At 46.9% G+C, this 20,586-nt stretch overlaps 1 protein-coding gene across 1 annotated transcript in view; it reads left to right on the forward strand.

The window, feature by feature from the left end:
* The window catches only part of Gask1a (golgi associated kinase 1A), a 57,393-nt gene that overhangs the window by 18,318 nt on the left and 18,489 nt on the right, over positions 1-20,586 (forward strand). The window contains exon 2 of the mRNA XM_027932088.2: positions 17,657-18,952. Coding sequence (XP_027787889.2) covers positions 17,657-18,952 — 1,296 coding nt within the window. The remainder of the gene's footprint in view (positions 1-17,656; positions 18,953-20,586) is intronic.

Raw genomic sequence — 20,586 nt, forward strand, 5'->3', positions numbered from 1 at the left:
GATCATTCCTTCTAATACTGGATGCATTTAACCCAAACAGCATGTGGTTATATCAAGCCTGAAATGGACTTGGCCTCACCAGAACAGAGGAAGAAGAGCCAGATGTTAAGAAATATTGTTCTGTGCTCAGTGGGCTTGCACAGCCTTTAGCAAGTGTGTGGATGAGGTGGGGTACCTGCTTATTTATTTTCAAATACAGAGCTGAAGATAAGGGCTGGTGTTGATTGGCTTTGCCCCTTTCATAAGATAACTGAGCAGGGTGTGGTGGCGCATGCCTGTAATCCCAGGGATTTGGGAGGCTGAGGCAGGAGGATCCCAAGTTCAAAGGTAGCCTCAGCAACTTAGTGAGGCCCTTGTCCCGACCAGCAGGACACATCAACGAGGGCAGCGAACCTAGATGGGGAGGAATGAAGGGACAAGAGACACCAAGGATGACAGCAAAACAGGAATTCTGATCAAGCTGCAAACTTTTATTGTTCACACAGGGGTATTTATATGCTGGGGATGGGGAAGCTCTCTTATCAGCAGTTGCTGGATGTCTGCATAAGATGAGATAACCGCAGGATGTTTCAGGAAGATAGGTGGCCGCAGGATGTCTCAGGGAGATAGATGGCTGCAGGGTGTCTCCCAGGCAGGATGTCTCCCAGGGGGCTGTTTCTTGTAAATGTCAGGCTATTCTTTGAAGGAGAACTTCCTTCTAGCCCCTGACAGGCCCTAAGAAACTTAGTGAGGCCCTAAGAAACTTAGCAAGACTCTGTCTCAAAATAAAAACATAAAAAGGCTGGGGATGTGACTCAGTGGTTAAGTGCCCCTGGAATCAATCCACAGTACCAAAAAAAAAAAAAAAAAAAATACAAAAAACCCAAACAAAACAAAATACAAAAATCCTGAAATTCAAGGAGAGTTGGTAACTTCTAGAGCACTTAATTTCTCTAGGAGCTCAGTGAGAAACTATGGGTGGTGAAGAAGAAAAAGGTGAGGGTCAGAACAGGTGGACTTCTGAGGGCATGATCACAGTGCTGGCATTGGAGGCCTCTGGGGCTAAAGGTACTTTTTCTGTTTCTGTAGCCAATGAGAAGTGGGTCAAGCTTACTTTGGAGAAGGAATTTCTGAGAGCTGGGGAGGCTTCCTGTCATTTGGATCTTTGGTTTGCCCCTTCCTCTTATCCTGCAGATGCCAGGTATCTGGCTGCTGCCTCTCCTCACCTCCCCTCTCTCCCACCTGGGGTTCTGCCTCCCCATGGCTTCTTGGGCACATGAGGCATATTCCTGACCCCCTACCACATTCTACTCCTACCCTCCCTTCCCTTTTAGATGCTTTTTATTGCTAGAAACTACATAACATGGAAAACTTGTTGATTGGAAATCTGGTCAATTATGAATGGAACTAGGTAGATCTGCATTCAAATGTTCTTCTTCCCAGAATCCCTCATTAGATGATGTTGCTTATTTTACAAGACTACAATGTTGGAGACTGAGTCTACCATAAGAATTTTCCAAATCTAGTTTCATTTTGTTGCTATAGAAGATTCAGTATCTGTTCTAAGACTCAGGGGAAAATGGATGGGTTTACCAATCTCTTTTTTTTTTTTTTTTAAAGAGAGAGAGAGAGAGAGAGAGAGAATTCGTAATATTTATTTTTTAGTTTTCGGTGGACACAACAACATCTTCGTTTGTATGTGGTGCTGAGGATCGAACCCGGGCCGCACGCATGCCAGGCGAGCGCACTACCGCTTGAGCTACATCCCCAGCCCCACCAATCTCTTTTTTAAGGGTTATTTTCCAAGAGTAATTTGGCTCTACACTTAATTTTTGCCTAATTTGATATATTTAGAATCTGACTTTCCCAAAAGTTGTACTCAACTGTCATGAGTACCTGCTTGCCTTTTTGTTTGTGTTTATATTCGCACTAGTACAGTTTATCCTTTAAAACAGCATTTCTCCACACCCTCTGGGCTCCAAGGATCTCTGCCTTGGTGTGGAGCTGTGCTGTTCAATATGGTAGCCACCAGCCATATGCTAGTCTGCATTGAGATGTGCTGTATGTGTGAGATTCACACTGGACTTTGTTATGGTGTGAATCTGGAATGTCCCTCCAAAGCTCCTGTTTTGAAAGCATTGTCCCCAATGTAGCAAGATTCAGAGATGGGGCTTTTAGGCAATGGTTAGATCATGAGGGCTCTGATAAAAATCAGTGAATTAATTCACAGATGAATTAATCCATTGATAGCTGGATGGACTACTGAGAAGTGGCATGTAGTTGGAGGAATGCCATGGAAAGGTTTATCTTCTCTCCCTCCCTTTCTATTTCTCTTCACTTCCCTGGCTGCCATGAATTGAACAGCTTTCCTCTGCCACACCCTTCCACCATGAGGTTCTGCCTCATCTCAGACCCAGAGCCATGGGGTCAACTGACCATGCACTGAATCCTCTGAAACCATGAGCCAAAGTAGAATTTTTCTCTTCTGAGTTGTTCTTGTCAAGCATTTTGGTCACCGCATTGAAAAGCTGACTAACACACACTTCAAAGACTTATTATAAGCATTGCAAAATATGTAATTAAGAGGTTTTATGTTGGCAACATGTTGAAATGATAATGTTTTGGATATGTTGAGTTAGATAAAAGTATATATATTTAGATCAATTTCCTATGTTTTTTTTGTAATTTTAAAATGTGGCTACTAGAAAAATTTTAATATCAGATATGGTTTACATTATATTTCTGTTGAATGGGTCAGAGTTAGAGAATACTGGCTCATAGCTGAGCCTCGTTCCCCCAGTATTCTGACTTTCAGTCTCATAGAATAAACCCCCAGTTTTTGACGGGTATTGTCCAACTTGCCAATACAGAACAAGAGATCAGGGTGTCTAGCTTATTAGGTAGACTTCCAACCAATCCGCTGTTCGTTTGTTTTGATTCATCTTCACTACCCTCATCAGAGGCACCTTGATCAGTAGGTGGCTTCTGTGATGTAAGTCGTGGTGTCTTGATCTTCTGTCTTCCAGTTTAGGATTCACTTTTGTGGATCTGCTAAGGTTGTCCCCACTCATTCACCTCTTTCCAGCTTCCTAAATTTTTCTTGTTTGCCTTCTCTCTTTTCTCATTGTCCTTCAGGGTTTGTCACTTAGAATAAAAATGCTTGGGCTAGGTTATAGCTCAGTGGTAGAGTACATGAGGCCCTGGGATCAATTCCCAGCATCACAGGCGGGGAAAAAAAAAAAAAAGAATGCTTTGCTGCCATTTCACAAGACTTCAGGGGCAAGACAAGGAATAGCATGTGCTTAAATCACCAGTTTTGGCTGAACAACAGAATTTTTGTTTTAGCGTTGTGTCACTGTGACCAAAAGACCTGACAAGAACATTTTATAAGAGGAAAATTTTATTTTGGCTCGCGGTTTCGGAGATTCAGACCATGGTTGGCCAATTCCATAGCTCTGGGCCCAAGGTGATAAACAACATCATGGCAGGAGGGCCTGCTACAGGAAAGCGGCTCAGGACATGGAAACCAGGAAGAAAAGAGAGAGCTCCACTCATCAGAGACAAAATATAAACCCCAAAGGCACGTCCCCAGTGACCTACTTCCTCCAGCCACACCCTTACCTTCCTACAATTACCACCTAGTTAATCCATCAGTGGATTAATCCACTGATGAGGTTAAAGCTATCATAACCTAATCATTTCACCTCTTGCATTGTCTCACATGTGAACTTTTTTTGGGGGGGGCCTCATATTTAGACCATAACAACAGCATTGCTTCTCTGAGTCCAGTATCTGCCTCTGAGCCTGTCCTCCTCTACGTGACCCAGGATCAGTTAGATGACCCAGCTCAATTTGTCTCCAGAACTTGTTTGGCTTTTGAAGGCAAAGTCCTCCCCACCCCTTTTTTTTTTCCTCCTGGGACAGGAAGAACTATGTGTCAGCTCTGCAGGTTTGCTTACTCGTTGGGGGGAGAAGGGAGGGAGAGGGGAAACAACTTTTGTTCTTTGAGTCTTTTATAATAGTAGGGACAAAAATCCAGTTAGTATGCAGATGGAAGAAGCCAGATTGGAGCTTGAGTCCAGCTTCTAGACTTAGATATAAGGCCATGAGAAAGTGACTGAAACTGTCTGTGCCTCAGTTTCCTCAGTTGCCAAAGTGAGTGATGACTCTTTCCTCATTAGAAAGCCTTAGCTCATATAATCATGAAGAGACAGATCCAATTATTTCTAGGTCTTCTAACACCTGTGCCAGCAATAGAGGAATTGAGCTTGGCAATGCTAGCTACAGGCAATGTCCTAGAGTCTCCTGAGGGGGGTTACTTTCATGTCTCCAAGATGGTGACATGTGTTCCCAGACATGACTGCTTATACTTCCTCCCTAATCAACTTCAGCCTGAAGCCATCTGTCTGGAATGAGCTCTATATAGTTGTCAGGAAATACCCACAAACCTACTCACTGCAGGGTCCCTTGATCCCACTGAGTCTACGACCACCTATCTGTAGGAAAAGGTAAGGATTTATTTTTTTCATCTCAGGTTCCAAGCACAGTTTATTTAGTCTGAATCTTCCTGAAGGACAGTCTTCCAGGGGTGCCATGGCTCTCCTATGGTGGCCATCCTCCCAGGAGTTCTTTAACCCTCCTCAGGGCTCTGCAAGAGTCCACAGAGCAGCTGGTTGCAGAAGTCTTCCTCATTGGACTACAAAGAAAGGGGGTTCAGAAGCTGCTCTTTTAGTCACCCAAGCAAGTGGTGCTCCCAAGGAGGGATCTCGACATCAGTTCCTAATACTGTTGTCAATCTTTCTTCCCTTTCTTTTTCAACCATGGATTATCAATTCTCAGAATGCAGGGACACTGTTTTCAGCCCATTCATAGATGGAAAGAATGAGGCCCAGAGTAGTATATTAAAACTTATTGACTTCTCACTACAGCACTTTAAGGTAGGAACTGTCATTATAGCCATTTTTCAGATGGGGAAGCTGATGTTAAGTTACTGGTTGTCAGTGGCAGAGCTGAGATCTGGCCCTAGATATACCAGCTTCTACATATCCTTCTCCAAATCCTTCCAGATACTGCCTTTAAAGTGTGTGTAATTGCAGCCAGCCCTCACTGTCTGAAGGTCACATTTCATGGATTTAACCAATATCTGGGTTGAAAATATTCAGAAAAAAATGTGTCTGTACTGAATTTGTGCAGAATTTCCTTCTTGCCATTATCCCCTAAACAATATAGTATGACAACAATTTCCATAGCACTTACATTGTATTGGGTAGTGTAAGTCATTTAGAGATCATTTAGAGATCATTTAAAGTAAAGACTATTTAAAGGAGGTGCCTAGGTTAAATGCAAATACTACATCAGTTTATATAAAAGACTTGAACATCTGTGAAATTTGGTATCCTCAGGTGTCTTAGAACCAATCTTCCTCTAATTCTGAAGAACAACTGTGTTTGTCCATTGTCTCAGTCAGTATCCCTCTAGCTCCGTCTGCTGGGAAGGGCTTGGTTTCTGGAGGCTGAAGACCTCAATGGAAATCCCAGCTCTTCCACTTAGTTGCCATGTCACCTTAAGCAAATTACTAGGTCTTTCTGAGTCTTGAGTTCCTCATCTGTAAAATGGGCATGATGAGAATTCCTTCTTATCATCCAGAGTCATTGTGAGATATACGGAAACAATATCTTTCTACTTATAATAGTGAAAATGCTAAACAAACATTATTATCAGTCAGTGGAGTCCATAGGAGGTGGCACCCAGCTCTGCTCCCTGGTCTTCTATTCTTTGCCAGCTCTGCCCCAAGCTTGAACAGATACATGGCCTGAATGTAGACAAGGCCAGTTTTGTGGAAGAATTTGAGGTTAGGCAACACTGGAGCGGGGGGGGGGGGGGGGGGGGGGGGAATGATTATCATTCACGTTTTTACTATGAGACAGTGAGTTGATTGAGGGCAGGGGCCACACCTTCTTGACACTGGTGTCCCTATTTCCTGGTCTAGTGCTTGGCATTGGGGTGATCAGAATATAAGGATAAAATTTTGATGTAGCAGAATTGTCCCTTTGGAGGCAACTGCTTCATCGTATCTCTGGATACCTAGGATTCCCACACTTGTACCCCAAGGGTCTCAGAAGTGCCTGTTGTCACATGGTTTTCCCAGTGTCCTCTATTCTGTGGCACCACCCAGACATGTGTTGGGTTCAGGCAGTTGTAGATAACAGCTCAGCTACCAATAACAGAAGCCACTCTGGTGAAGGAGGGAGAGTGAAAAGGTGAACCCCCTTCAGGTTACCCTGCAAGAGCCTCCTTCCTGCTAGACAGTGGGATCCTAATGTTTTCAATGGCTGCTTCTTGAGTCTTTCTCAAATCCCCAAATTTGAGAAATACTATTATATTAAATACCATTATAGCGCGTATGTATAAAAATACAATAAAGTGGGCTGAGAGAGTTAAATTTCAATTTTTATTGTTGTTCTTGAAATATGATTTTTATTTTGGCAAAAGATCTACATGAAACAATTTCTTGAATTGCTTTTTCATTTCATGAGGGCATGGAAATTCGTTTGGATTGCAGATTTCTGCCGTCTCTAAATTTGACATTCCTTTCTTTATTATTTTTAAAACTAGTATTTTCTGTGGCTTGTCTCCTTGTTTCTTTTTTTTCCCTCTTGACAGGAAATAGTCACTTTCTAAACTTATTTGGGTCTTCATTTCCATCCCAGCACTAGCTATTGTTATTAGCTCACCAGGGGAGTTTCCATTCCATCACAGGGATACTGTGTCCCTGATGTCATTTGTGGACACTAGCAGCAGAATCTGGTGGAGAGTGTGGGCTCGTTCCACCATGTTTGCTTGGGGAAAATGAGACCAGATCTGAGCTTCAGAGGTATTTCAAATGCCATGGACCTTCACCCCATCCAATCTCCAATAAATCCCCTAAGTTGAGACATCTATAGTCACTTTGCCTGTTCAAAATACTTTTTTTCCCCCCAAATATACCAAGGACATTTACTTGGGAAGATTAAGGAAAAGGATAAGGAGGAGATCAAAAAAGATGTTTGTTTTCAGTAGGAACTTTTTTTCTGTCCTGAAGAATCTACTTTGTGGGCTGCCATCATCGATGAGGCTGGACTGGCTCCTTTGACTCAACACCCACTGAATTACTGCATGTCAGGGACACCTGAAGTCATTGGAAGGGGCTGGAGTTTACCCTCATCATTCTGATGTGAAGTAACAAGTATATGAAGTTTGGGGAACATTTAAGTCCTGCCAGCCACTTGCTAGTTGTGTGACCTTGAGAAAGGTACTTTACTTCTTTAAATTGGAATGTTTGCAATATAGTCACTCCATTAGTGCATGGTGGTAGGGTTTTGAGAGAGCCTTGTGCGTGGTGGGCACCCAGAGTGGTTACTGTTTTTAAGGATTACTATATTTACCCCATAAGTCAGCTGTTTTCAATTTCCTTGCCTGTAGTTGAGAATGCTTGGGCTGGAAGGAACTGGGCCACCACCTGGTTCTGGAACAAGCAAGAGGCCTAGAATCTGCCTGATCGTGAGATCAAGCCTCAGTCTCAATTAGGGGATAACAAGTTATTAGGAAGCTGATTCTGAGGCTGCCTTTCAAATATGCCCAGATTTGAGCGGGTCAAATGGTGGCATTTCTCATTGATATCCTTCTATTTATAGGAGTAAAGTAAGGCAAGAGACACAAATTAATTTTTGTTTTGAATGGAAAACATGAAGCCCACAAACATTTTTAATTTCCCTCAATTAATTTGCCCTGATGCAGAAAGGTGGCCACCTACCTTTGGTCTCATTCAAGTCTTATTTTACAGATGAACAGATCACTCCCAAACAGAGAGGACTCCTTTGAGAGAGGGGCCTCTACAACCAAGCGTGTAGTCTTTTGGAGTTAGGGCTGGAGCAGGGGCTGTGGGTGGCAGCCCCTTCTCAGGGCAGCACAGCAATCAAGCCAGGGGCTCAGGCCAAGCTGCTTGGGTTCACCTCCTAATGCTGCCCTCGCTAGCTGTGAGCCTTGTTTTCCTCACCTATAAAATTGGGATATTTGTATTAGTACCTGCCCCATAACTCCAGTCTGAGGATTAAATGAGGCTTCTTCCCCAGTTTCAGGCACAGTGAACACTGAATAAATGTTAGTTATCATTCCTTTGGTTTTGTTTCTTTTTTCCCCTCTAAATTGGCTGGGTCAGAAATTACAGGGGCAAAAGTCCTTTCTTGCCTTGAAGTAGCTGATGTGGAAGGAAAATCACAGCCCTCTAATGGAGCTAAGCAAGGGAGCCTGGCCCGGAGGTGGCTTTGGAGACAGGCAGCCTGGGATTCTGCCTGCAGTGGAAGGAGTGACTCCAGTACCCCAGCACCCGGAAGATCTGATCAGGAGGGGGCTGCGGGGGTGCTTGGTGGCTCTAAGGGCTGGGCCCATCCCCTTTTTGCCCCTGGGGGCTTATGTCAGTCCAGCTTTCTCTGCCTGGGGCCTAGCTCTGGGAAGCTAAGGGCAGCAGAGTCCCACCAGGGCCTGTAGACTTGCTCCGAGGACTCTGACATGTGGTTTTAATCCAGGCTCTGAAAATCTGCTCATGCATTCTCTCTCACCCCAGGCATAGTTTTGCTGTGACAGTTATTCAGCTAAACTTTAAAAAAAGAAAAAAATGGCACAGAAACTCCGATTTCTCAAGTCACTGCCAGTTTCAGCCAGAGTCTGAATAGTGATAAATCAGTGATCAATTAGTTGATGGGGAGGTGTTGTTTAGAAGAGGGCAAAAGCTGGGGACGATGCAAAGGGCTGCCAGCCCCTTAGTGATGACCCCAGAGTCAGAGTAAAACTCGGCTTCTACTAAACACACACACACACACACACACACACACACATCACTAGGCTTCCCACATCCCTTCTCTTACTCAGAAAGCTCCTAAGAAATGCTTGGTGAGTGCTCTGCAGCGCTATCTGTGGGGTGGGGACAGGAGTGTGTGGTCTCTGCCCTCCACAGATTATGACTTCAACTTGAAAACATATTCTTTTTTTTTTTTTTTTTAATAAGAAGGAGGAACCCAAACAAGCATTTCATGGTCATCCTGCCATCCTACGATCCCACTCTCCATGACAGTTTGGTTGAGGACCAGGTTCCTGCCATCTTTTTCTGGTCTCTAGTAGCTGAGAAGAGATGACTTTGCCTCTGTCTCTGCCAGGTCATCCCTGTGCTGCCAACTGGCTGGAATCATGTTTGTTAAGCTCCGGGGCTGTCGGGGGGTAGAGGCAGTGTCAGCAAGGGAGAGCTGGTGCCAAAATGTGAGCCAAATCCAACTGGGTTTTCCAGCAGTAGAAGAGCTTCCTTTTCCCTGTGACCCTATAGAAATGAGAAAAGTCTTCTGTTGGCATCATAGTAGAAACTATCATGAAGCTCAGCATTCCTGTTTCTCAAACTGTCTGTTCAAAGGTCACTAGCTTGGGTTAGAATTTTTTTTTTTTTTTTAAATCCTTCTTGAGAGCACTCCCTGGTTTCCATTTAACCGGAGGCTCCTTCCAGGTCATCTTCCCATTTCATGGTAAAAAGCAATTTTCCTGTTAGTCCTTCCACACCCTTCTGTGTCTGTGGTCAGGTGAGACCATCAGCCTCATCACAGCCTAAACCCTATCTGTAGTGACAGCACCACACCCTTCTTAGTCCAGGGAGGGTGTTGTGCTTCATTACTAAACTGCCTTGATGTTACCTGACCAAGTGCACACATTGAGCCCAAGAGAGACTTTTGAAGCCAGAAGTCTATAGAGTTGGGTTTTGCTGAGATAATGCTGCCTAGCAAGAGACCCATAATCTCAATGGCTCAGAACAACATATACCTGTATCTTGGCTCCAGGGCTCTGGGTAAACTGAGCCCCAGAGGAGTGGCTGGGTTGACCCCAGGCAGAGGTTGGGATCAGGTCTGCTTCAAATGCCTCCCCTGGAGTTCACTCTTCCCACAGGACAGGTTTGCAAGGAAGTAAGCAAACCATGCAAGCAAGTTTAAAGTCCACTTGTTGGATCCACTCATGTTCTAATGACAACGTTAAGTCACATGGCCAAGGTCAGAGAGAGTAGGCAGGTAAGGATTCTCCATCTGCAGCAAAACCACCACAAGGAGGAGAGGAAGAATTGTGAACAGATACCACCATCAGTGACATTGTCCTTCACTTCCTGTTGAGAGCTGTCTTCCATCCTATGGAGGTTGTGGTGGGGTGTGCTCAGTACAGCCTCAGCTTCCCAGTGGGCTGGGGCCTTTTGATTACCATTCTCCTGGCCTCCCTTTGAATCATCCCTGGGGAGCTTCAACCCCACACCTGTCTGAATGTGTCTTTTCCTGTTAGTCCCTCCACCCACTTCCCTCCTGGCTCCCACTCTGTTAACTGCATCTTTCCATATGCTTCTAAGCCAAGCGCTTCCTCCCCATCACATCCTGGTTGTCTCTGGACAGAGCCTCTGCAGAACATTGAGATCCTCCTTATTGCCAGGTGGCCTCCTACTGGCTTACTCTGTAGGTTTAGGATCAAAGACCTTTTTTTCTCCCTCTTTCTTGGGTTGGGCTCCAAAATGTCCCCATTTTTACCCTGACATTACAATGTGCCAATACCTGGGAAGAGGAGTGGGTATTTTACATACCCCAGAAAAATAATGTCTAAAAAATGGGGAGAGAATAACTCGGACACCACCACTCATGCAAATGGACCAAGGGCCACATCCACCCACAGCCCCTTGATGGGCCCTTTACACATTTTGACTCATTTACATAGTTACATATTTCTTCCTTGGAGGGAGAAATGGTCTCATTTCCCTATTCTATAACTCAGGCCATGGAGCAGAGGCAGTGTGTGATTTGCATATGGTACGCAACTTAGAAGGGCAGGCATAGAACTCGGTGGAGTCTTCCCTAAGCCTGTGCTGTTGGTTCTTCTGGCTGATTCCTTTTCTCACTCCTCCTCCACAGCTGTGGGTGGAAGTGGCCCTTGGGCCAGTGGGCATCTTCTCTGAGGAATTAATGGGGAGTCCTGCCAAAGGGGTAGATGGTAGGGAATTGAGAGGGAAGAAGCAATAGAGCAGCTGTAGGAGAAGACAGAGAAGGACACACCATTTCACTGCAGGGCAGAGGACAGTGGGAGTGTTTGGATGGTGAGAATCGGGGGGAGCAGGAAGCCTCACCCAGCCCGTGTGCAGCCGGGGTCAGCCGGGGTCCCACCAACAAACGTTCCAGCATATTAGGCATCAATCCCTGCTCTTTTCTTTTTTTCTAATGCATTTTTTATTATTCAGCTGAATATTTCTCTACAGAGGATTTTTTTTTTTTCTTTTCAGTTTGATCAAAGCTGCCTTTCATTTCTCAAAGCTTTACTTGGGTGGCCCTACCAGGGACATCTGCTCATGGCGGTTCAGAACCTCTCTCCCTGCAACTGCCAACTTTCCCCAGGTTGTCCGAAGCCAAGTAAGGCCGAGAGCAGGATCAAAACAGCCTGTCTCCTTGGAACATCTTTAGAAGATGATTTATTTCTCCCAGTGGTATCTAGTAGTTCGAGAATACAGATTATGACTTCAACTTGAAAACACATTTTTTTTTTTTAAAGAAGAAGAAGGAACCCAAACAAGCATTCCATGGCCATTTTCCCCTGCAGTATTGATTTAGAATATTGGTATTCCTGCCAACTCTGTGACCCTAGGCAAACATTAGCTCTCTGGACTTTTTTGTTTTCTCAGCTGCAAAATAGGAATTAAATAATTCCAATTTCCATAGGTGGTTGTGCAGATTAAAGGAGATAATAACTGCCATACAGTGGAACGGGACCCAACAACTTCCTTTCTTAGTGTCTCCTCTATGGAAATAATCAGGATTTTCCCTGGAGAGATGTGTAACAGATATTCCATGCAGCATTATTTGTTATGAAAAAAAAAAAAAAAGGGAATTGCCAACACCTTGGTTTTGACTATGAAACTGATGTGAAACTTGGCTTCCAGAACTGTGAGGATATACACTTCTGTTGTCTTAAGTGGTCAGATCTGTATAATTTGTTACAGCAGCTACAGGAAACTGATACACTGTGATGGAGGCCTATATTGTAACGCAGGGAAAAGAAAGGCCTGGAGAGATGTATCCTCAAATGGCTAACTGTGGCTCCTTCTGGGTAGGGGAAGCAGATGTTCACTCTTGGCTCCAATTTCATAGTATTATTTGGATTTGTCATAGGCAATTTTTTCTATATGCATGCTTTACTTGTGTGTGTTTTTAAAATGGTAAGAAAACCAAATTAAAAAGATATCTGACCTGGACAAAACTTTGGACTCTGACTTCAAAATGGTTATCAGATAAAGGCATCTTAGGGATGATATTCATTGCTTGATCAGGTTTGGTTCCACTGAGGACCCGGGGTTATACCATACAGAGTGCCTCTCAGAATTGTCTCTCTGAAGGATGGAGGCCGACTTTTGTCTCCTAGTGACTTAAAGTTTTCACAAAAGGCATTTCTTTCTTTCTTTCTTTTTTTTTTTTTTAAGAGAGAGAGAGAGAGAGAATTTTAATATTTATTTTTTAGTTTTCGGCGGACACAACATCTTTGTTTGTATGTGGTGCTGAGGATCGAACCCGGGCCGCACGCATGCCAGGCGAGCGCGCTACCGCTTGAGCCACATCCCCAGCCCAAAAGGCATTAATTTCTCCTGCAAGAAGGCAGAGAGTGATTCAGGCCTTGAGGTGGCATCTGATGTTGTGCAGGAGGATTGTCTGCTGGGGATGTAACATGAGTATGATAACTTTGATTTCCTCTTTTCTATATTCTTGATGCTCTGCTCTCCAAGGCCTTGCTGCTCAGGAAGGTCCTGTTTTTGTAGTGTTAGGTAATTCCTAGATATAGTAGTATACAGACTTGCCTCTGAGTGTGACTTCATACGTGAACCAACCAATCCTGGGTCCATATCCTCACCTGCTCCTTCTATCAGGCGTCTGCAGTCTGGGACACTATTCCCATCCCTCAACTCCCCCAGGATCAAGGGGAACCACACACCTGTAGCCCAAAGCCAGAGGAAATTAGTCATGCAGCCCTGAACCTGCTCAGCTTCCTTCCTTTCTTTCCCTATTCTTCCAGGGGCCACCCGTCTCTCTCTCTGCCTGTTTTTCTCCCTGTCTGTGCTTCACCTTGTAGCCCTTTGTGGCATGCCATGCCTCCTGTTTCTAGGGGACCTTGAGTTTAATAAAAACTTCTTTCATCCCAATCATTTTTATGTCTGTGTGTCAAACCACATCTGTTTGAAACGAATCTGAGTACCTTAGGATTGGAGGAGTCCCCTTGGCCATCAGGTTAGCCAGGGAACAGTGTTTGCATCTCCCTGATAACCCCTCTTATCTGAAGCTCATTTCATAGAGAGCTTCCTGTGTCCCAGGCACTGTGCCAGTCCTGAGATGCAATGACAAGTGGGTCAGGGTCTTGTCGACCTGAATCAACCCATCCATTGGGAGAGATGACTGTTAAATGATAAAATACCGAACAAAGAGTGAAAAGTGTTGTGCCTGGGAGGAGCAATGAATTACGGGAGCACACAGAGAGGGTGTCCAACCCGTGGAGGGGCCTCCAGGGAAGACTTCCAGGGGACGGGTCTAAGCTGAGACCTGAAGAATAGCAGGCAGGAGAGGAATGTCCTGGATTAAAGGAACAGTAGGTGTGAAGGTGTGGAGACAGGATGCCTCTGTCCAGAATTAGAAGAAGCTCAAGATGGCTGGAGCACTGAGGCATGCACACTTTCTCTAAAGAGCTCTGAGGGTGTAACCCAGCTGCAGAGAGTGGATCACAGAAGAGCGGGAGTTTGGCACAGAGACCAATCAGGGGGCTGTTGGCTGTTGCCAGTGTCCTTGATTCAGTCAAGTCAGCACAGTGAGAAATGGACTGACTGAAGAGATGTGTAGAAGGAAAAAGTGTGCTTGGGTATATGGGGCAGAAGAAGGTGTGGAATGAAGGTCAGGCTTCTGGTTTAGGTATCTGAGTGGACAATGCTACCTTTTAGCCTGGTAAGAAACAGAAGCTATTTTGGTAAAATGTGTGTGTGTGTGTGTGTGTCGGGGGGATGAGTGCACAGCACACAGAGTCCTCTCTTAAACTCCTGCTTCGAGGTCGACCATGATGCAACTCCCTTAGTAAGTTTGAAAACCATTTTTCTAATGCATCTCCAGTAAGAAGGAAAAGATTCTGGTGAAATCCAGGTTTGGGGAGCACAGTTTTTTTAGGACCACACATTTTCAAGGAAAATCTCCAGGCTCCTTCTCCCCTCAAGGTATCCCTCAAGGACCCAAATTGCCTTAGGGGGTGTTGGTGTTGGGGTTCCTCATGTCTAGCTTTGCTCTGCTGTAGATGCTTATCAGGGGTGGGTGGGTCAGGGGAAGGTCCATGAGGGCCCACATGTGGGTCAGTCCACTTCCAGTGTCCACCTGAATTGGAATCACTGGCTATTGTGGGGAAGGAGCCCTTAGGGTCATTCCATCCAAGCTGGCCCTTTGTAGTGAGGGAGGCTGGTCCAGAGAGTGAGGTCAGGCAGCCAACACACACTGCCTCTGCTGACTCCTTTTCTCCCTAACACTATACACTGGCTCCCTGCAGCCAAGGTATCCGGCATGAAGAGGGTCCACAAGACATTAATGCACCAGCCCTGGGGTGGTGAGAGGGAGATGTTGGCCTCATTTCCAAAAGACAGGAAGACCTGGGACAGGGAAGGCATGAGTGTGGAGGAACTGGAGGCAGGAGGGGGCCGTGGGATATTCTGAGGCTTTCCCACTTCCTTTTGCTCATCTTCTGATGTTCAGGGTGCTGAGAAGAGAATGTATTTCGTTCCTGTAGAAACTGCCACTGGCTCAGAAAGAGACTGAAAACAGACAAAAAGGAAAACGCATCCGGGGGCCATTCCTCCAGGTCACATGGTTGAAGGGAAGTGGAGGGCCTAATGGTGACTCAGGGAGGCTGGGGATGCTCTTCATTGCACAGGGAAGGGACCTCTGAGATGATCTTATGAGGCCTTTTTGGTTGCCTGTAGCAGGAGTGCTACAGGTCCATGGCTCCAGTACAGAGAGGATGGGTTACATTGGATTTGCTGAGTCCCATGGAGTCCAGGCAGTAAGTGCAGCTCCCAAGGGCCAGGCTCAGGACTGGGCCTGCAGCTCCAGGAAGCTGGCCAGGCTCCCTTCTGTTTCTGTCACTGGTTGTCTGTAGAAGTCCTCCCTTCTCTCTCCCTGCAGTCTGGCTCTCGACAGAACAGACCAACTGCTGTCATACTTGCTGGGTGGCCACGGGCCCCTACTTTCATTTGATGAGCAGAGCAAGTCAACCTTACCACAATTCCAAGTTCCCAGGGCTGAGGACAGGGGCGAGGATTTGTTGGCCCAGAACTGGTCAGGGTCCAGGACCACCCCATCAGCTTTGGTCCGGGGTCAGGGGGCCTGGACAAATGTTGCTGCTGGGGTGGATTGTGGGGGACAGAACTGGCACTTTTGAGAGAAACTGGGAGTCTATTGATGCTGGACATTCACTGCAGAACTGATCCCGAACAATCCCCTTTTGTCACCCACAAAGGGACTTTTCAGAACAGTGAGCACATACATGAGAAAAATGGAGCAGGGTTTGTTCTGTTGGCCTGGTTTCCTCTTTAAGGGAGATTTTTTTAATAATTTTTTTTAAAGAGAGAGAGAATTTTAATATTTATTTTTTCTAGTTTTCGGCGGGCACAACATTTTTGTTTGTATGTGGTGCTGAGGATTGAACCTGGGCCGCACGCATGCCAGGCGAGCGTGCTACCACTTGAGCCACATCCCCAGCCCTAAGGGAGATTTTTAAATTCTGTCTACTTTGTGCCTAGTTTTCTATGCATTCCAGAAACTTGTCCCATATTTCACGTAGTATCAAAACTCTCTGAGAAGAATCTGGCAAATGCAATAAGTATATTTAATCTGGGGAGAGTTTTTGTGATGTGGGCTACATTTTTTTTTTTTTTTATTCATTCAGTCACCACATAGTCATTGATTCTCACTATATATGAGTGCTCTGCTGGCAGGTGTCATTAAAAGAAATACTCATGGGAATAGAGACCTCACAGTAGATGCCTCAGACAGCTCCTGGCAGCTCTGCTCCTACTTGGCCTTGCAGGAACCCATATTCCTTCCCTTTCCAGTGGCTCTACGCTGCCTTAGAGCTGTGGTGCTCAGACCTGAGCTGGCATCTGTCATAGGGGGAAGTTGGGAAAACCCAGGATGCTGGGCCCACTTCTGGTTCAGTGCTTTTGGAGTAGGGTTGTAATGCCAGATTCGTGGGACCCCAGTAGAACCCCAGGAGCCGAATCCAATGCAATCACACAAGAGTCTTTATTGCAAGCTGGAGCCTGGACTCACAACCGTTTCTGACGCAGCGGTCCCGAGGAGTGAGTCCTGGCCCTTAGTTCAGTGAGGATTTATAGGTTTTTTGGGGATACTCTATGCGTCACAACATCACACAGCAAATCATTTCACACCATGGGGAAATCAAACAACTCTTAACATTGATTAACATATTCACTTGGCGGGAACAAGTTGGGTAGGGGTGATTGGTGATTTCAAGAGGTGGATAAATTTGAACTGATGGGTGTACACGCTAAAATACACGGTTTCCTAATGTGTTATCAATCACCGAAACTACTGGGAGGGTCACCTGGCATTTCAGGTATTTTCCCTGTCTCATGCCGATTGGTGGTTGCTAGGGGGTTGCTATGGGTTCTCACCTAGTCTAACTGAGTCAGGGACACCTGGCTCTGCAGATCTCTCCTGTTATTTACAGACAAACAACTCAGCAGGGTGGGTATGTGCCTAGGGGCAGTCTATGGGTTTTTCTAAGGACAAGGGTCACGCCCTCTCCCTCTGGACAGGCCTTGAGGTAGAAGCTGGTTTCTCAAAAATGGAGTCACCTCAGTTTCTCAGGGCCTGAGAATCCACATTTCTGATCAGTTCCCAGGAGATACTGAGGCTGCTGGTCTAGGAAACATGTGCTGGTCACTGCCCCTGGGTGTGCACTTGCTAAAGTGTACAGAGTTGATACTGCCACATTCAAGTGCCAGTAGGCCAGAAAAGGGACAGAGAAAGGCCACGGCAGCCAACTTCCTTTGAAACAGGTGGCACAGGCAGAGTGGTTGGCGCTCATGCCAAAGGTAAGGACTTTGTCACATGGCCATGGCAACTGGCCACGGAGGTGGGGCAAAGTCATCTTTCACTGGATGGCCATGTGCCCTGGAAAGGAGGATGAGCATACTAGTGGGGGACACTTAGAAGTCTCTCGAGAGGGCCCATGGAATCACATGGAGATGGGAGCAGAGGGGCTCCCAGCACTTAGTGGAGGACACAGATGTGGAAAATTCCCTTGTGGGGCATGATGGCCAGCGTTGTACGGTGGCTAACCCAGAGGGGAGGCTGAGGAGAAGCCCAAGCCTGTGTGCAGGTGTTTTCTGCAAAGGCCTGCGGAAGGTAAGGGCAAGCCAAGCTGCCCGGACTTTGCTCTCTCTCGAGAGCAGCTAGCTGTCCCTCCACCTGGGCTACTATTTCTTCACTCTTCCCTGCACCTAGGATGCTCCTTTGTTCACTGTCGCCGTGGTTTTGTGGGTTGGGGCTGATGTCTTTCCCAGTCTTAAACTATCTTTTCCCACCCCATCCCCCAGGCATCTTGGCTCTGGAGAAGGCTGCGTGGCAAGAGGCGCTCAGCGATGGCATTCTGCCTCTTGATGATCCTGTCTGTGGTGGCTGTTAACCGCTTCCCCCCAGAGCATCTAGCTGCCGGCCCAGACCCTGGTCCTATGGATCCCCAGGGGGAGACTGGCACCCCTGGGCCCCACATTCGCCAAGCTCTGAGCTCCAGCCGGAGACAGCGAGCAAGGAACATGGGATTCTGGAGAGGCCGGGCTTCGCCAAGGAATTCCATCTTGGCCTGTGCTGAGAAGCAAGGCCACAGAGGGCAAATGGACAGAAGGACGCAGTCCCCAGAAGGGGACACCAGGCATTTGGGGAGGGCCAAGAGGGCCATTGCTTTGGCAAGAGATCTGAGAGTCAGTACCCAGCATCTTATGCTTCTGGGGGAGCATGAAGTCAGAGATGTAGGAATCAAAGCCCTGGGACACCCCTGGCACAGCAGCCCCAACAAGGAGACATGGAGAGAGATGGGTTTCCTGGTCAATCCACTCACAGGGAGCAACGGGGCAGCTCTTCCAGCCTGGAGACCTACTGCTGCACTGACCCTCCCATCCGCTCCAGCGGCAGGCAGGGATCAGCTGCTGGGAACTGAAGACAGAATCTCAACTGGTGGGGGACAAACAGAGGACAACACCCCAGGCTTGGGGGCTCATCAGTGGCCTAACTCTGTTGGGGAGCTGCAGATGTCCATATGGTGTGATGCGAAGACTCCTGGGCTCTTGGCCAGCCCAAAGACTGCTGGGCAGGTTCCCCCATGGCTCACAGAACATGATGTGCAGACCCTTCGGATGTTGGCCCAGGGAGAGGTGGTGGGCAAAGCCAGGGTCCCCGCCCATGGGCAGGTGCTGCAGGTTGGCTTCTCTGCCCGGGGTACCCTTCAGGACATGTCTCCTCCCAGCTTCAGCCAACTCTGCTCCCAGGGGCTCTGTGGTCTGATCAAGAGGCCTGGGGACCTGTTCGAAGTCCTTTCCTTCCACGTGGACCGTGTGCTGGGTCTTCGCCGGAGCCTGCCTGCTGTGGCCCGGCGCTTCCACAGTCCCCTGCTGCCCTATCGCTATACGGACGGTGGCACAAGGCCTGTCATTTGGTGGGCACCTGATGTGCAGCACCTGGGTGACCCAGATGAAGACCAGAACTCTCTGGCTTTGGGCTGGCTGCAGTATCAGGCCCTGCTGGCACGTGGCTGCAACTGGCCAGGCCAGGCCTCGTGCCTGGGCATCCACCGTGGGGAGTGGGCACGCCTGGCACTCTTTGACTTCCTTCTGCAGGTAGGTAACTCTTCCCCTGGTCCTGGTTTGTCAGTGTATGAATATGTACACCACAGAAATTAACCAATGCTACAGATCAGACTATCTTTTACTCCTAGAGAATGGGTTGTTAACTGTTTACCAGCATGCCACTGTTTATAACTGCATATCTTTGAATCAACAATGATTCAAGATGGTTTTGTATAGTTTAATAAAAGAAAGAGGAAGAAACAAGAGAGACAGAGGCAAAGAGAATAGGAGGAGAGAGATAAAGGGTAATAGCAGTTCAGTGTGGGCACAAGAGTGCCTGTGGTCCCTGCCATGCCCTGGTGTTGTTGTGTTGAAGGGAAGAATGGGGATCCTAGGGAAGGTTGGGCTCTTAGGGCATGGGATCTAACTGGGGAGTCTGTCTGTCTGTCTATCTATCTATCTATGGTACCAGGGATTGAACCCAGGGGTACTTAACCACTGAGCCACATCCCCAGCCCTTTTTATTTTTTATTTTGAGACAGGGTCTCACTAATTGCTTAGGGCCTCCCTAAGTTGCTGAGGGCTTCAGCTCTTTATTAACTGGCCTGTTACCATTGTGGCTGGTCTCAGTTTTTGTAAGCTGGGAGTCAGTTGTGGACTCACACATGCAGAGACACAGCTGGAAAGAAACATAGACAAAAATCAAATAAAGCTCAGCAAAGGTGGACATGTGCAGTACATGCACACTGGGTCAAGTCCCTATTTCTGTAGAGACCTTTATTGAAGATAAAGGTCAACACTAGCTCTTAGGTTCACCTATGGAGATGAGTAGACTGGCCATAGGACAAGATTCAGGGTCACAGCCAGGTAGCCAGGGACAAATATGCCATATTTGGTTGGTTAGAAAATTCTTAGATGAGGACTGGGGATATATCTCAGTTGGTAGAGTGCTTGCCTCGCATGCACAAGGCCCTGGATTCAATCCCCAGCAACACACAGACACACACACACACACACACACACACACACAAATATTCTTAGATGACACATAATACTTTGGAGATTTCCCATAAAAATCTAGCTTTCTTTAAAATTCAGGGTTGTTTACTTACACTGGGCCTCCATTTCCATAGGTCAGGATCAGCCCGAGCTGAGTAGCTGGAGGCTGCTATACTGTCCTTTTGGCCACGGGCCCCACCTCCTCATGGTCTAACATCCAGCTCCTCCTGCCTCTGTGGCCCCTTGAATATAGCAGACCTGTAGATGCTTCTAGTCACAGATTGGCCAATTCCCTGTAGTCCTTCCTGTTCCTCCAGTCTGTGTTCCACAGCTGTTTTGTGGAGGAGGAGTCATGGAGCCTGACAATCAGGAGCACGGGCTTCAGTATCGCATAGACTTGGGCTAAACCCCTGTGCCCAAGGCCACTTGCCACCATGTGAACTGAGCAGATTACTTCACCTCTCCCAACCTCATTGTTCTCACCTCCACGATGGGATTGGGTATCCCATCCTCATCCTCTCAGGCCTGGCCATTTTAGTACATAGTATCTCCTACATGTCAGCAGTTCTATCTTCTGACTTGCTCTGGGCCCTGCAGCCGGCTCTGGCCAGTGTGTGACACCCTGGAAGTGCTGGGAAATTAGTGCTCTCCAGGGGATGTGACCATCCATCCAGGTTGGGGTGGGT

The sequence above is a fragment of the Marmota flaviventris genome, chromosome 1, assembly GCF_047511675.1.
Source record: "Marmota flaviventris isolate mMarFla1 chromosome 1, mMarFla1.hap1, whole genome shotgun sequence".
In the NCBI taxonomy this organism is placed as follows: domain Eukaryota; kingdom Metazoa; phylum Chordata; class Mammalia; order Rodentia; family Sciuridae; genus Marmota; species Marmota flaviventris.